Raw genomic sequence first — 18,033 nt, forward strand, 5'->3', positions numbered from 1 at the left:
CCACTTCAGATGTCTGAATCACTGTTCTGTGTCATTTTCTGCTGTGTAACGAGTCACGTCTCCAATGTTGCTCTTCAGGCCTTCAGACTGGTTTGAGGAGGATCGTATTTATAGTCTGTTGGAAGAATAATGCTGACAATAAGACAAAAGTTAAATGCATGTCTTAAAAACTCAATTAGAAAGGTTTTTAAAATACTCTGGCGTGGCGTTTGTTTAACCAAGTAAAATGTAGCCGTTTTAAACAAGTAATTATGAAAAGCCTTCAAATGAGCTGGTTGTCGGAGACGTCGGCTGACGGTACTACTGTACATGTTCTGACGTGTTGCACAGCACAAACTCAAAATCAAGTTTCTTATCTGATCCTGTCGCTTTTATTTTTATATTTTCAGTAATGTGCTTTTGCTATTTTATGTAATTATATTTTTATTTTTAAAATGATTTTAGTACTTCAACCAATGTATTTCAGAGATAGTAGAAAAGGCAACAAGTTTTTCAGCTTAAAGTTACTGAAAATTATTATTTTTTAAGTAGTTTGTTATTTTGTTGGTTTTGCCATTTTTATTATCATGTATTTCTACAGTAATTAACATATGAAGTGGATCAAAACGTTTCATCAAAGTTGCACATGAATTTTAATCAATACCCGTTCTCGTCTTAAGACGGCTTTGATGAACTTTTTTGATCCACTTGACTTCCGTATAGCTTTAATTTGTATTATTTTTCATCTGTAAAAAAAAAAGTTGAGAACTTAAAAGTTTAAGGCAACAACCAGCCACAGGACATTTTTGAGTTTTCTCAACTTAGTTGTACGTTTTTTCATGTTAAATAACTTTAAGAACAGAATTTGTCAAGTTGGATTGTTTACAGTGTATATATGCATCTAATATAGATTTTATTTCAATTATCAAACTACTAATTTATTAGTTTCATTTTTACCCATTTTAGTACTTCAGCTTATTTCAGATAGTTAAAGCAACACTTTTCTGATCCTATCCCCCCCTATTTCTATTAAAATGATAAAAAAATAAATGGCTAACGGGACTTTGGATCTGTGGTTTGGTCTTTTTCCGGTTGTCTGTTCTGGTGTCTGATTCTGTTTCCATGTAGAGATGGGCCAGTCTGAGCGTGCTTCCATCACTCAGCGCCAATTACCTCCATTCACGACCCAACAGGACTAGACAAGGTGTGGATCGCCAGGGAAATCCACCCCACCAAAGACAAACAGCTGAGAGCTCTGCGGGTTGGTGTGTGTGTGTGTGTGTGTCAGACGCAGTGATAGAGCAGATAACTGCCTTCACTTTCTCTGTTATACCTCATCCTTTTCTAAATAAATCTTCCTCCATCTATCCACCCACTCAGACGCTACAGGGAAAGGGTCCTCGCTACCCATTTCCAGAGAACTTCAGTTTTTCCTTCTGTTTCCTCATTCCGCTGTAAATCTTTCCCAAGGCGTGTTGGTGAGTGATGCCGAACACATGCTGTCGCTCAGCCCTCTTCTCTCATTTGTGTCTGTCCTGAAACGGCCCATAAATATTTAGCTTTTCATTCCCCTAATGATTCATGAGTAACTCTGGGCAGCGGCAGAGGTTGATGATCGCTCTAATAGCTTCTTTATATATATATATATGATTCTGGATTTGCTCCTTTAAGAACCGAATGAGCTGTAAGACAATGCTATGGCCCACACAGGTTGTTTGGCCAATAATTGACTTCGGGGATCCTCTTGTCTTTTGACTAGAAATGGGTCAGGATGGACAACAACTGACTAATTAATTTCGCAAAGTCAACTGATGAGTCTAGGGGTGGGTGATGCAAGCAAAATATAATGAATATGAATATTATTAACACGATTTAATTTCATGATAACGATATATATATATATATCACAATATAGTTTTTTTTGCTTTAAATAAAGTTTTTATGATATAGAAATTGAATTAAAATTTCATCACCAATTTCAAAATCCCAACCGGATACTAGCAAATATGTTTTTCAAAAAAGCTCAAGCTCATTGAAGACAAGTAAACAGTCAGTGATCGAAACCAGTAAGAATTATTACAAGCAATAGGATATAAAACTACAATCGAAAAAAGACAAATGAAATAGATCTACCTGATAAACTTTAAGCACTAGAAATAAAAACTACTATAGAACAAAGCAGGTTTCTTAGGCTGCTGTCACTTTAAGAGCGAACGCACTGATCTAATACACTTTCTTTCTCAACCATTTATGTTCATGTAATAGATAAACGACTGTATTTATGAGGGACGTTAACGGGTGTTTGTTTTTTTTGACACAAGTGGGTTTTTTTTGGCTGTTCAAGCCCACTTGGGTACTAAAAAGAAATCAAGGTGCATTTATACTTATTAAAAAAATTGTAAGTAGTGTATTTCAAGGTTTAACAGGGTTTTTTTTTTAACAGGCAGAGTATTGTTTTGCACTCAGGATCCAGCGCGCATTTGCTTTCGTCCCTGTCTGAATTAAGATGTGTGCCCCAGTCGTAGTTGAATTTTCCCCACAGATTGTAATGCCATTAAATAACCACCAAAAGCATAAATTCAGCTTCAGTGGACAAGGTAATGGCTCATAAGATGAAATGAGCGAGTGAAGACCCAGATGAGCGGTTTCCTTGGGAAGGAATGGAAGGATTACTTCACTATTGCGTGATGGTCATTGACCGCTCACCGTTGGAGCGTCTGCTGGCATTGAGGATGTGGATTCGGGCACGAAAATCTGCCAGTCAGAGCTGGATAATGGCTTTTCAATGCCGAACACATGGGGTGCCTTTTGAGTGGTGACACCAGTCGTTCATCAATCACACAAACCGCACATGAGCATTTACATTCATCAGTTAAGGCATCAGCCATTTTAATTTCTTAAATGAAGCCACACAAAATAAATGGCAAAATACGCTCTGATTTATACTAGTTCCTGCTAACACATATGGCCAAGTGTCAGGTGTTTGCTGGGAGGGTTTGCACACTTTCTTGGGAAGCAAGCTATTGCGTAATGTTTGTTTCTCAGAAATGGACAATTAAACCCTGCTTGCTGGATACAGTTATCAGCGTAGTGCAAGATTACTAGTTGTTTTTAGTTGCACTTTTGTGAATGAACATTTTTCTGAGCTCTTTTGAACTGTATATTTATCAAAGAATCCTGAAAAAATATATCACAGTTTCCACAAAATATCAACTGCTTTCAATATTGATAATAATAAGCATATTAGAATGATTTCTGAAGGATCATGTGACACTGAAGACTGGAGTACACTCTAAACAATGCTGAGTTGTTTCAACCCAAAAAATGTAATATAAATTTTTAACCCAACTTCAACTTTCACTTTCAACTGTAATTTTTTTTTATTACATTTTTAACCCAGCATTCTCCATATTTGACCCAAATTTGGGTTGATACAATCAAGAATTATTTAGAGAGTGTAATGATGCTGAAAATTCAGCTTTGCGTCACAGGAATAAATTACTTTTATAAATAAATAAATGATTATTATAAATTGTATTAAAATGTATTTTTGATCAAATAAATGTAGTTTTGGTGAGCATTCTTTCAAAAATGTAAACTCTTTCGAACTTTTGAACTTTTTTAAGCTATCAAGAAATTTGGTTTGTCAGGCTTGAAATTGTTGTACCTTTAGATAAAATATTCGGACTATGTAGAGCCAGGCCGATATTTCCGAAGCGTTTTCCAAACTATCGGTATCGGCAGTTATAATGGCCGATAAATGAATATTTCAAAAATAACATAAAAACAGACGAAACATGCTTGAACCATGTCATGAGTGTCGGATTTGTATAGTTTGTCCACCAGAGGGCACTCTACACAGTCCCTGTTAGCAACATTCGTTGAGTTGGTCATACATTGCTTGAAAAACAATTAAAAGAACTTCCCCATCAGTTCTCTTAACTCAAATAAGCATGACAAAATTTGTGACTATCATGTCCAGTTTTGCTGCTGTTAAATAAGCCGAGAGTGAAGCAGAATTAGCTAGCAATAGTTACGTTACGTTGTTACAGTGTAGTTGACTGACTGTCCTTTTAACTTTTGACAATGTGACTGAAGTATTTATTTAATAGCACGTGACAGTTATAGCAATGAGACGTAACATCTCTCCTTGGCCTGTTATATTGAACATGTATGTTTTACAATTTGCAGTATGACGTAATCCATTGCTAAATTATGGCTCATCGTAGACTAGCTAACCACAAAGCTAGCTAACGCCACTATCATCAGTCTGTTCTGTTGTGACCATAAATAACAATAGTTCCCTTTCGTAGTCACTTCGAGTTACGTCAGAAGTGACGGAGAATGCGAAACCCCCATTCTCCGTCACTTCTGACGTAACGTCTCCGTTCCCTACTCAGGGAACGAGGGTTACATCCGTAACCGAGACGTTTTTTTTTTTTTTAAATGCATTATTTTAGTTAAAACTCATAAATAACTAAAAATAGGGAAATCTGTTAAATGTTTTGTTGCGCATTTCTGAAATAAAAAAATTAATAAAAAAATATCGGCCGATAATATCGGATTTTAAAAACCAAAAATATTTGTATCGGTATCGGCCTTCGAAATCCTTTTCCGGTCGGGCTCTATATCATAGTGATGGAACGGTCACAACACGTAGGCAGGTTATGACAAAAAGCTCTACGTTGTGTCCGATGGGCATCAGATGTGTGGCAGCATTTACACTGGATCTTCCCGATGGCTTTGCCCGGAGCACCTGATCCCCTCAGGTAATTGTATTGCTGCCGTCTGCCTCTTTAAATATAGACTCTTTTAATTGCGTCAGACAGCAGGGGGTTTCGGAGGATGGGACACTATTCCCCCCACACACACACACACCCACACACAGTCTCTTATGTAGGAAGCTAATTGTAGAGGATTTAAGTGGAGCTCAGCGTGGTTTACTTTGAATACCAGAGGAACATTGAGTTTTGTTTAGGGAGCTCTTGAACCTCAGATCCGTTCTAGTGGACCAGGAGAGTGTGTTTGGTAGAGGAGGGCTCGATATGATTCAGTACATCAAGTGTATTTTACGCCCTGAGTTTCTAATCCTGCTAATACAATGCTGATGCAATAAAGCAGAAGTAAAACAAGCCTCCCTTTCAGAGCGTTTTGTCAAGGGTGTGGTGTTTTATTGTAGTACCGTGGTAAATCTCGGTAAACTAACATGCCGTCATCTGTTTTGGGGTTCATAGGATTTGCTTCTTATATGTTTGACTGACAGGATTTATGTGACATGATCTGCTCCCCGGTGGTTTGGAAACATTGTTTATTTGAGCATCCCAACCAGCTCAATACAGAAATGTTGGCTCCAATGACACCAGTTTGAAGCGAGATCTGTTTGGTCTGAACCAATTGGTCTGTACCAATAACTAAAACATTAACTTGTGATCTGTTAAACATTATATGTATTGGATACAGGCGGATCAGGGGTCTTGTGTAAGCCTAAAGGGCTTTTATTTTGTGATAACTGGCTGCACATTTGTCCCACTTGATACGCAGCAACTTACCAAATCAAAAAAAGAAATTTCCGGTGTCTGTCAGGAGTTAGTAAGAAGCAATAAAGCATACGAGACATGAGTTGCAAACTTCATCCATCTGGTTTACTCTTTCACTTCCGTTCTCACACACATTTACATCATTACACACTTCAAAATAGTAGTCAGAATATAAATTACGAAATGGATAGAATGCTTGACTGGAATTACATCACATGATAAGAAAGAGGGGGCCGCTATATTGCAAAAGACATTCACATCGCAAATATGACAATCAGAATCAATTATTTCAGTTTTTAATGACTGTATTGAGGTGTCATCAGTTAAAGGGATACTTCAAGATTTAGCATTAAGCTTTGTATTAGAAAACCTGTAATATTTTCGAATTACCATGCTCTCCACCCCCATATCCCCCTGAGACGAGAGATTTATGTATTTTTTTGTCTGGAAAAAACCCTTAAAAATCGTCATTTTGCGTCATTGGAGGATTTTTTTTGTCCAGTCAGTAGTCGGGTCTGTCCCGCATGTTCTCAACCCGCCCATAGAGGGCGATCTCACTCACAGAATGAACACATAGTGTCGGCCATCTTTGTTTGGAAGCTAAGCTAGCAGGCTCTTGTTCTGTGGAGAAAGCTGAGTATAGTTGGCTACCATCCTCGTTTTCCCGGACATGTCCTGTTCAGCTTTTGCTTTCTGCAGTCGCCATTCATTGTTTACATGCACAGCTTTTGTTTCAATCTAAATGAATTCACTCCATTGGTGAATCTGAATGGAGTGTTTACATGAACGCTAAACAAGTGATCGGTTGATGAAAAAATCAAATCAAATCTAAGAAAATCTGTGAGAGATACGAGACCGGTGCGTCTCACAGGTGTCGCTCACCGGTAATCACGCCACCAGCCTCGCGCCGTTCTCCCGCGGCCCTCACTCGTCCCGCTCGCCACAGTAAACATGATGAACGGCGACTGGAGAACGGAAAAGCCGAATCCCGGACATTTTGGGCGATCTCGAAACACATTTTCGGGCAGACTCATAACTAGTAGCCTAGACTTGCTGTTTAACTACTGCGCTCTGTTACCGGTAGGCGTGGCCTCCTAGCTAGGGCAGCGAAGCAAGTGCATTCTGGGAGTTGTAGTCTTTCATCCACATAAGCCAAAAATACATTTTCTGGCTTTTCTCAGTCTAGAAAGCTCCAAATTCAAAAAAAAAATTTCACATTTCTTCTACATTCGACACATTCATCGAAGTATCCCTTTAACACACATATTCAAGCTTCATACTTTTTGTCCTCTTCTTTTTTAGCGCTTTACCCAAATATTGATCATCGCCCCTCAACGAATCTTTTAAAGCAGTTCATGTGAACCGAGTTAGCTTCATTCACCAAGTTTGGTATCCATGAGCAGATACTTACATTCATACATGCATACATAAAACGAGACTAGAGAGAGAGAAAAAATAAATAAGAACAAAAATAAAATAAAAACACAGTTTATCTGCACTGTGTGTGCGTGGATGGAGGCGTAGTAAACACACTAGGTCCTGCTCTATATACTGTACTGTCAACAAGATTTAATCTGATGTCTTCCTCCCAGCACATTCTTTTATGGAGACTCTGGCAGTTAAATAGTCTCACAAACACAGCCCGGGGGTCTAAACAGCTTCAGCGTTGCAGGAAATGCCACACGGATATTCTCCAGGGATAGAGTTCACCTTGTATAACACACCACACACACCAGCTTACGGAGTTATTAGATTGAAAGCATCCCGGTCCAACAGATCCTGCCAGACTGAAGAGGAAGGTGTAGTTTGCTCTGGAGTGAGAACCGAGGACAGCGGTTTGGCGTATACAGAAGTGTGGAGCAACATGCACACATGCAAACACGCGTGTGACTCTGGCAGACTGCCGGTGAGTGCATCCTATAGTATGACAGTAAATTATTTGTAAGATTCTCCTTTATTAATGTTTGGTCATTCATTTTTCTTGGTTATGATCGTTGTATGCATGTGGGATGCATATGATATCGGTGGTGCATGAGCGAGCAGAAATTTTGGCAGGAAATTGTGTGGATTGTTTGGATGAAGATGAGTAGAGGGAAGAGTTTAAACATGTTACAGTAAGGGGGCGAGCGGGCCGGTCAGGACTGGGCTATGGGACAGATATGTTCAGGTTTCCCCCTGCGTTTCCTAATCCCACGCCCATGCTTGGAAAATTATACATATATGTTTTTCATGAATCTGTACCATGGTATTATTGCTGTTCTTCATGCTATTCTTCAAAGTACCATGTGAATAACATATATGGTAGTCATTCAGTACCATGATATTACTGTAACTTTTATCGTGGTATATTAATGGTTTTCTTCTTTTTTTTTAACTGTGAACATTGTATTTAACACTTTTTCCCTTCAATTCTCATTAGTATAATTAAAATACCATTTCTTATAATTTCTATAATGAAAAAAATATATGGTTCTTAAATTGGAGTATTATAAAATTAATACATAATGTTAGTTTGTTTAACGGCTTATTTGTGATTTGCATAAATAATTTGTATTAGAGTATTTAATAATGACAAAAATACTATATAACTAAATTGAGAATGGCAAAAAAAAAAAAATCCTGTGAAACATCAAGGTGCATTATGCTTATGAAACTTTGGGAGAAAAATCTCCTTTTGGTTAAAATTGTCTCCTTAAATCTCCTTAATTATTTTTTTATTTATTTAATTTTATATTTTTTTATATGTATATAAGATATTCATATTATATCATATTTTATTGTATATAAATATATATATATATATATAAAAAAAAATGATTTGTTTTCACACAGTATGTGTGTATATGTATGTCTGTGTATGTATGTATATATATATATATATATATAATTGAACATTTAGAATATATCATTCACATCATTATTTATGTGTGACTGTGTGTATAATTTTATATTTTAGTCTTTTTATATGTATATATTTTTTATTATTTCGCATTTTAAAATGGGTAATGATATAATGTTCAAGAGACTCTTGTAGTTCATATACATAGATTTGTATATTTTCATATTCACATATGAAAGTTTGACATTTGATCTAACTTTTAAACAAACAAACAAAAATGCTTTGTATTTTTTTGTGTGTCTTTTATTAGTTTTATTTTTCACCTGAAATCTGATCTGGACTTGTTTTGTGAGATATATTGCTTTCGTCACTAAGAGAGAAATCAACTATAACAGAGAAATCGAATCTAGCGTTCCCTCTCTTTTCACTTCCTTCTAGACTCTCTCTCTTTCTCTGCCTCTCCCCCTCCCTCTTTCTTTCCTGTATGTCTCTTTCTCCTCCTATTCCTCCCCTTAAGCTATGGATAGCAGTGTTGCGTCACAGAGTAGGGCTTGAGACGGCTCTCAGCGCACTTGACAGAGTTTGAGTAGATTGCGCGCAGCTGCTGGTGAGTTTTCTCCTGTCTTCATTACATATGTCTCTGGTTAGACAGCAGATGGGTAGACATTATGCTTCCTAGAGGTTTTTCTTTCTTAAATGTCTATTTTGTGTCATTTAGGTTATCATTAATGTGAATAAATGATCTTTTAGCTTTAATTTCAAAGTCTTGCACACATAATGAACTATGCAAGTTGTTGTCGCTAATTGGGTTTAAGCAGGGTAACATTTACCAGATTTATTTCACTAGTGCAGTGATTTGTGAAATTGGAGTGTATGTTTTCATTTTATTTTTTATAATAAACCAAACTGAGAAATACTGTTAGCTAAAGTCCTTTATGGTACATTTTTGTCTTATCTTGACTTAATTTCTGAAGTCAGTCTAAGAAATAACACATTTACACATTGTAAATAAGATTTTTGCTCACTTTTGTGATAATGGTGGCTGTATTCCAGGTGTGGGTGTGTACATGCACATTTGGTTTTGCTGATGCTACATGTTGAAACACACACTGAGTGGAATGTTTCTTGCGAAAAAGTGAAGTTAGTTGGTTTCCACTGCTCCTTTAGCATGGATTGTCCTTCCGGTCATAAAAATATAGGTTCTTAAATGGCATTGAAGGTTCTTTAGATTGTTCAAATGTTCTTCTCACTAAGAAAAGAAAAAAAAACGGTTCAGTGACATCAAAACCTCCGTTTGGAACCTTTATTTTTTTTTAAGAGTGTCGCCCATTTTTCTTGAGCTCTTGCCGTTTAGAATTGCAACCAACATTTTTGATTTAAAACTGAAATAATGAGGATCTGCCTTGCAGAACTTTCAGCTCGATTTAGGGCACTGTAATGTGTGGAAAACTACTGGTGGAAAGCAATTTGGAGAGAACCAAAATAAGTCTCTTTTGTGCTAATAGCTTTTATTTAATGGACACGAGATCTTGTGAGCTTGTCCCAGAGTTGGCAAACTCCATTGGCCTGGAGTGAACTTTGCTTTTTCGAGGGAAGTGATTGTGCAGAGGCTTGTACGTGAACCACAGGTTTAGCCTAGTTTCTCAATATTAGTCACTCAAGGAAGTTTTAGTCCTGCATGGTGACCAAATAGGCCTTTCATGTTCTCTGTGTGTAAGCATGGAAATCCCACAGCACCCCACAGACATTTGTCATCCGCTTTCGTGAAAGGGCTGGTCAGCCTGACGGTTTGTGGCTGGTGTTTTGTGGTCCGTGTTTGACTCAAACTATGACACAACAAACAGAAGTTTGGCTACGCTCTTTTGGCTTCGTCTGCTCGGCCGTTAAAGATTTTATTTAGCATGAATCTCCTAAGAGAGATCAGCCGCTGGCAGCCTCCATAATGATACTTGATTTGTTAGTGTGGAGATGTTTGGATTAGATCAACCAGGTTGATTTGTAAGGATATGCAGTAACACTTTACAATACGGTTTCATTTGTTCATTTTAGTTGGCTATATTTGTTGTCATAAACTAACAATGAACAATACTTCGACAGCGTTTATTAAAGGAGAACTCCGGCGCAACATGAACCTTTGGTCTAATAAAACATCGGTGCCTAGTCAATCGTTCTCTGAGATTTAATTTCATGATAATCGAATGTAACGTGTTTCATCTCTAAAAACTGTTTAGCGTATAACGCTAGTAATGGGGGCATTTACTAAATAAAACGAAATCGCTAGTTTATACCACTAACAAGGCTCAAAATAGCCCCACACTAACACAGTAACATAATGAGGGTCCATACATGCAAAACGAAGCATTGAGAACTTTATAAATGTACAGACCGTTTAATAAGAAGATACTTTATAAAGACAGCCCACTACGTGTACAGACAGGAGCCATCTTGGAAAACAGTCACGACAAGTCAAACCACGAACGTTGTGCTGAGTGAGCTGAACTGCGAACTTCTGAACTGTATGAACGGCGTTCGGGGATCGACTTATCGAGACTATTTTCTAAGATGGCTCCTGCCTTAATACACGAAGTGAACTGTCTTTATAAACTATTATTGTTATTGTTATGATGTTATGTTACCGGATCTCTTAGCGTACATGTACCGTAACACTCATACTGGAAGAGTTCGGTTTGTGTTGTCAACAATGTTTTCTGCAAAAGGATGAGGACTCGCACTAGAATGGATACAGTAAAACTGTCACCATCATTACTGGTCATCGTCACTTGAGTGCTGTGGAAGATCTGAAGCTGAAATTCAGATATGGTAATGCGTTTCCTTTGACATATGTTGTAAGCGGTAGACCAATCACAACAGACTGGGCCATCTGAGCTTAGAAAAGAGGTGATGCTATAAGAAAATGAAAGAGTTTTTTGGCCTTGGATGCATGTTAACCTATTGTAGGACACCTCCAAAACAAAATTTGGAGCCTTTGAAATGGCATAATAGGGGCTTTTTTTTAAATCAAATTAGACCTTATTGTAAAGTGTGTTACAGTTCGCCTGAAATTAAAATTCTGTAGTCATTTATCCATTTTTTTGTATTTCCAAAACTGTGTGACTTTCTGTTGAGGAAATAATAAATTTTGATGAATATCCTAGATAAGTTGTGTTTACTAGATGAATGCTTATTTTGAACCGGGCTAGTAAAATGTCAAAAAGGTCATTAAAATGATAAAAATAGTTTATAATATGACAGTCATAATCCTTCAGTAGCACTTCAGTCTTGTGTCCTAAAAAGGGTAAATTTAGACGGCGGTCACTGTATTCTGACATGCGTCTGGGCCACTGGTGTGGTAATGCGTTCTTTCCTCTTAATTGTTCCGGATGTCCACTGACCCAAAGCTGTGACCCATCAGTCACTAGCCCCTGTCAGCATACTTGGGTGACTTCTCATATTTCCTTGATTTAGACCAGTTTGATCTCTTTTAGAGACATAACTCTGTGCCTGTGTTTGGAATATCGCTACTCGCTGAATAATGCACACTGTATCTGAAACAAATTATGTAATCATAAATGCTTCAAAGTTTAGTATACTCATCACTTTGAATGGTTAATTTAATAGTGTCCAGCTATCAATTTGGGGATAAGTTATTTTTAATTTGCAAGTTTGAACAAACTATCCTTAATAAATCGGTAACACTTTACAATAAGGTTCATTAGTTAACATAAGTTAACTACATTAGTTAACATGTACTAAGAATGAACAATACTTCTTCAGCATTTATTAATCTTAGTTAATCTTAATTCCAACATTTACTAATACAAAGTTTGTATTAGTTAACATTAGTTAATGCACTGTGAACTAACGTGAACGCACAATGAACAGCTGTATTTGTACTAACTAACATTAACAAAGATTAATAAACACTAACTAATGCATTGCTCATCGTTAGTTCATGTTAGTTCATGTATTAACTAATGTTAACTAATGAACCTTATTGTAAAGTGTTACCAATAAATCATTCTAATATGCTGATTTGCTGCTCAAAAAACATTTATTTTTTCAAGATTCTTTGATGAATAGAAAGTCATATCTATTATGCGGCTGCTATATTTTTTACAATATTTCATGAATAGAAAGTTAAAAAAACAGCAAATCTTACTCACCCTTAACTTTTGCACTGTATAATATGCACTTTTACCATTTGTGGTTGGATTGCATGCATATTGACATAAATATTGCAGAAATAATAAGAGCGTATTGTTATACTTTTCAATACATAGCCTTAGAAACAGGGCTGGTGTAGGCTACATTCTCTGTCGATGTGTTTTAAAGGGATACTCCACTTCTTTTGGAAATGGGCTCATTTTACCACTCCCCCAGAGTTAAATAGTTGAGTTTCACCATTTTCAAATGCATTCAGGCGATTTTCTGATATTTAGAAGAATATCCGTAACCAGACAGTTTCCGGTCTCATTGACTTCCATAGTATATTTTTTTTCCTACTATGGAAGTCAATGGGACCAGAAACTGTCTGGTTACGGATATTCTTCTAAATGTCAGAAAATTGGCTGAATGGATTCGAAAAACGGTAAAACTCAACTATTTAACTCTGGGGGAATTGTAAAATTAGCCTATTTCTAAAAAAGTGGAGTATCCCTTTAAGTTCTTCTGGTGCCTGCTTTGAAATTCTGGGAAAGTTTGCCTGTAGACATTTGTATTTTGGTTTGGAGGTATAAGAGATTATGTAAGAAGGTTTGGAGTGGATGAAATTATTTTTACGATAGAAAAAAATCAAGTTTAAATCCACGTGGACTCACAGTTTGTTCAAAAGAATTGCAATAATGTGGCTTTCTGTTTTTAGCCCTGGTTTAAGAGAACTCAAGGGAAAACAAAGCGTGGTGAACCAAGTTAATATAACACCGCCTTGGTTTGCGTAAATGCCTTTTATTTTTTAATCTATTTTATTTGAATGTGTACTTTATGAGCCAGACGCTTGTTTTGGACAGAGGAGACTGGTACTGAAAACCAATGCAAACTGCAACAGCTCTGATTTCACTTCCTTCATTGGTTGTTTTTTTTCTATGCGCACAGAAGCAAAGTCTTCAAAAGATGTTTGGCTGTTGCTTCAGTTGCGCAATTGCTCATTCACGTAATTGCTAAACCACACCATGTGTCTGGGTGTAGTTTGCAAACTAAAGCACTTATAACATAAAAGACAGGTTAGATGCAGTGACACGATGCTGTGTCATTATCCTTTATGGATTTTATTATATGATTTTTATTTATTTGTCTGTTTGTTACTTTTATTTCATTGTTTTAAATCACGTCCTTGTGACACAAATTTTCATAAAAAAATTTGGCTATGCTTCAAGTTCGTAAGTACACGCTCAGCTCTCACGTATAGTTTTTTGATGACGTCCTCATAAGAAATTATATAAATGGAAAAAAAAAACCCAGCTGAGACTTCTAACGGTCTTCTAAGGGTTAGATTAGTGTAGTTAACCTTTCTGGATGACTGTTTGTCTTTGTAGCCTGACAGATAACTGTATTTGGGTTGAACTCAAGAGGGATATGAATCAGCGTTTAATGAGTCTGAATGTGTGTTTTGGTTTGTTGTGTTTAAGCGACTGCGTGTCAATGTTTATAGACGTCATAATCGTCAGATGGGAAATTCACAGATGCGTGAGTGTTAATCAAGACATTTAAGGTTGTTTAGTGATTCAGACCGTTTTCTCACAGTGATCACACCATGATGCTGTCAGGGTTGGGCTGCTTTTAAGCCTGTTTTTAATCATCAGACTTTGTGTGTTTAAGAATGGTTCTGTTTACTTAGGGTTTTCATTAAAATTGAAAAACATGACTGAGGGTGTGTTCACACCTGTGGGCCGATTCAGGGCCAATGCCGATACCAATTATTATAGTTCAAATTGAACGATAATCGATATTTTGAACCCATATACACTGTAAAAAAATATTTTCAAGATTTGTTATCACAACATTTTTTCTTTTGTCAAATCAACTTAAATAATTTATTTAGTTCATATAACATAATTTTGAGTTTCTGATGGTTAAATTAATCTCCTTCATTGTATTAACTCACTTTTTCCAGTTCAATCAACTTAAAATTTTAAGGCAACCAGGTTACTTACTTTTTTAAGTTAAACCATCAATATTTTTTTACAGTGTATATGTGTATATATATATATATATATATATATATATATATATATATATATGGCATATAAATGCCTGATACCGATAACCATAAAAATGCTTAATATCGGTGCCGATAATCGGCTGACCCCTATTCACAACCTGATTGGACGGCTCTTGTTTCATATATTTCACAATGGAACTCATCGAACATCCCAAACGATGCTGTATGCTGGGCTAAATGTGCCCGCTGTATGCATAATTCATATCGTTTTAGTAGGAACCCTGCCACTAACCTGCCGAAAGCACTGATTATATCAACCTGGTTCAGATTCAACCCACTTTTGCCGTTTTTAAATGCAAAATGCATGGAAAGGTCAGTAAAGTATCGTTAGGTGTGGTGTCTGAGGTTGAAATTATCTCAGTACATGTGAAATGTTTCATAATCTATTGTACTGTAATGATGATTCAGTGATTTCGTTAGAATCTGAAGCTGTTGTCAGGAGGTTTCAGGTCTCGTTTGGCCTTGGTCACAAACTCAAACTCATGCCCCCCACGTGAGCACCACAGCTCGATGATAGTCAGCCATGAATCCAGTTTCACATCTCATATGGTCAGGGTGAGAAAAGGGAGAAGCGTTTTGAAAAGCGTGTTGTTTTTTGGCGTTACCTTCACTAACTAACTTTAATTACGCTTATGCAATATCAGCTGATTTCAGGTAATGTATATATATATATGCGTAATCATATGATAGTGTGAAGCGTTTGCATGCCTATGCAATGTTTGTGTTGCACAGGTGTGCTTTTTTACAATTTTTTCCCTTTGAGTTTTATTTGATGTTGCTCAATTTTGTAATGTCCCTCTGTTTGAGTTTCAGCATATCCTGTTACCCAGTTTAGAGTTCCTAGTTGAACAAGCTATTTTTTTTTTTGTTGTAAATTAGGAGTTCACTTTTAACAAATACTGTATATTCATTTAACTTTTAAGACAACAGAACAAATATTTTGATGACTTGTGTTGCGCTGCACAAATTGTCCAATTAAATGCTATCTAGAATGAGAATGCCCCTGCCCCTCTTCAATCTATAGGCTGTAGCAAGTCATCTTTGTGTGCTATGATATAACTAAGGACTATTTTAAAAATAGTATTATTAATTAAATAAACGATCCCTTTGAAATGTCCTACCTAAACATCCTGTCTCAACAGGAAATACGTTAAGACAGTTTTAAGATATTTTAAGTGGGTAGTATCTTTGTGTGTGTATGTATGTGTGTGTGTGTGTGTGTGTGTGTGTGTGTATATGTGTGTGTGTGTGTATATATTAGGGATCGACCGATATGGATGTTTTAGTGCCGATACCGATACCGATTTTTTTCCCCATCAGCCTTAGATGCTGACCGATACGGGCTGCCGATTTTCTTGAGCCGATATTTGGAGCCAATACATTTTGCCCGCTAAATTTACTTCATAAAAATGACATGATGTTAACAAATGTTACAGGTCTCGATTTAACAAAAGTAACATTTATTTAACTTTAAAAAAACAATATTTAACAAATAGTAAAAACGTGAGGTAGAACAAGAACAAGTAGATAAACAATGTACTTCATTTTAAAAGTAACTTAAAAAGTACATTTTTACTTAAAAAGTACATTTTTCTGTGCCGGGAAAAACTATTGGCGAACGCAGCAGTCGCGTATCGGCTGAATCCGATACACGTAAAAAACGCAAATATCGGCCCGATATATCGGCCGGCCGATATATCAGTCAATCACTAGTATATATACACTCTAAAAAATGCTGGGTTGTTTTAACCCAATTTTGGGTCAAATATGGACAAACTCAAACATTGGGTTAAAAATGTTATTTAAAAATGTAACCTAATGGCTGGGTTTGTCCATATTTGACCCTAAATTGGGTTAAAACAACCCAGTATTTTTTAGAGTGTATAAATATACTGTATATATATACACACTATTTATCTTATAATACTTATAATGCTTTTTATTTTTTGCTATAACATTTTGGACCTGCAGATAAAAAAAAAAAACCTGACATTTAAAACATGTTGGTGCAGTATAATTGTGACAAAACTGCGATTTTAGCATTATTTTCATCATGCTATGTATATACTAGTCAAAATATTAAAAAAAAAATATGTTTAATAAAAGTAGCTTTTAAAACGGTTCATTCTCGTGCATAATTTCATTCGCCCTTCCAAAAGCCGAGGGCAAATTTCTCATGCAGCTTTCCATGAACGGAGAGATTAAACGCCGACATGATTATCTGTGTGTGAAAGAGGGATGAAAATGTACATTATATAAGACCACTGAGCGAGCTGTGCAGTTAAAGGGAACAGGTGCTCAGTTTTGTGGCAGACGATTTAATCCTGCACTAAAAGACACTTCACTTGACATTTGACCTGAAACTCTTCACACTGTCTGCAAGGCACATATAGACCAGAAAACCTGTTCACCATGGGTCCCCTTCACTCCAGGTCAACTTTGCAGGTTGATGCTGATGAAATATTAAAACCCCCCTGATTCTTCATTAATGAAAAGCTTTTGCACATCAAGGCTTAATTGCTTGAAAGATTATTGATGGAGAAATGAGGGCATGAAATTATTAAAGCCCACATAACGTCATAATCCTCAGAGGAATGCGCTCTGATAAATGGGGATGGAGGCTGCTATCGTTTTATCAGTCGTAACGAGGAACGAAACACATTTCCGGTTACGAGTAATTCGATTTTTGGTTATTTCAACCTTTTTGTTAAATGAACAAGATTTAACTAGCGATTTAAAAAATAAAATGCATTTTGTGGGAGAACATTGTTTTGTTTGTGCTTTGTCTCTGTAGCTAAGTTAGAGGAGGTTGACCATAGACTCGCAGCACTTCAACACGCGTTTTTTTTCCCCCCGAACGGACGTGACATGGGGGCGTGGCAGCATCGACGAGTCCATTTTTTGATTCGAAGTTCGAGATTGTGAATTAATTAAAAAAAAAAAATCGTGACACCCTTTGTCTGAACGAACGTAGCCCTAAAAATGACCTCTCCGCATCACTTTTACAACAGGTCAAAGCCCTCTGTTTTCGCCATCTCCAAAAAGCCTAGGCTAATGTTGATTCTGGTTTTATTACGAGCGCTATATACTCTTTTTGCCAGCAGACTCTCCTCTGTTCGATGTTTGTTTTAAACGGGTGATTCTCCGGAGGTTGGAGATTGAACTGCTCCGGGTCAGCCTTTCTCACCTGTTGTGACAACTAACATATGGCACTCATACACCACACACACCTCAAAGGAGCCGGAGCAACTTTACTCTATTTATGGAGATGACGAAACACGCATGGGCGAGTGACATATGTACGCAATTCCCCACGAACGTCTATTCATCCAGACAAGTCTAAAATGTAAACACTTATAAGCTTAGCATTCTGAATCAGGGTAAGACAAAACACGTTTTGGAAAGTGTTTATGATGTATTGCCCAAAAAAGTTACATATTGTACCTTTATGTTAAGTACAT

At 36.7% G+C, this 18,033-nt stretch overlaps 1 protein-coding gene across 3 annotated transcripts in view; it reads left to right on the forward strand.

Annotated features, from left to right (window-relative positions):
- Positions 1 to 18,033, forward strand: part of plekhg5b (pleckstrin homology domain containing, family G (with RhoGef domain) member 5b) — a 74,403-nt gene that overhangs the window by 19,884 nt on the left and 36,486 nt on the right. The window contains exon 1 of one of the 3 annotated variants that reach the window (XM_039652368.2): positions 7,177 to 7,422. The exons of 1 other annotated variant lie outside the window; for it this stretch is intronic. In XM_039652368.2, the coding sequence (XP_039508302.2) occupies positions 7,192 to 7,422 (231 nt within the window). In that variant the 5' untranslated portion in view covers positions 7,177 to 7,191. Of the gene's footprint in view, positions 1 to 7,176; positions 7,423 to 8,809; positions 8,963 to 18,033 lie in introns of those variants that run through there. One more of the 3 variants, XM_039652370.2, reaches the window with a different exon arrangement.

This window comes from Pimephales promelas, chromosome 20 (genome assembly GCF_988280905.1).
Source record: "Pimephales promelas chromosome 20, fPimPro1.hap1.1, whole genome shotgun sequence".
NCBI lineage: Eukaryota > Metazoa > Chordata > Actinopteri > Cypriniformes > Leuciscidae > Pimephales > Pimephales promelas.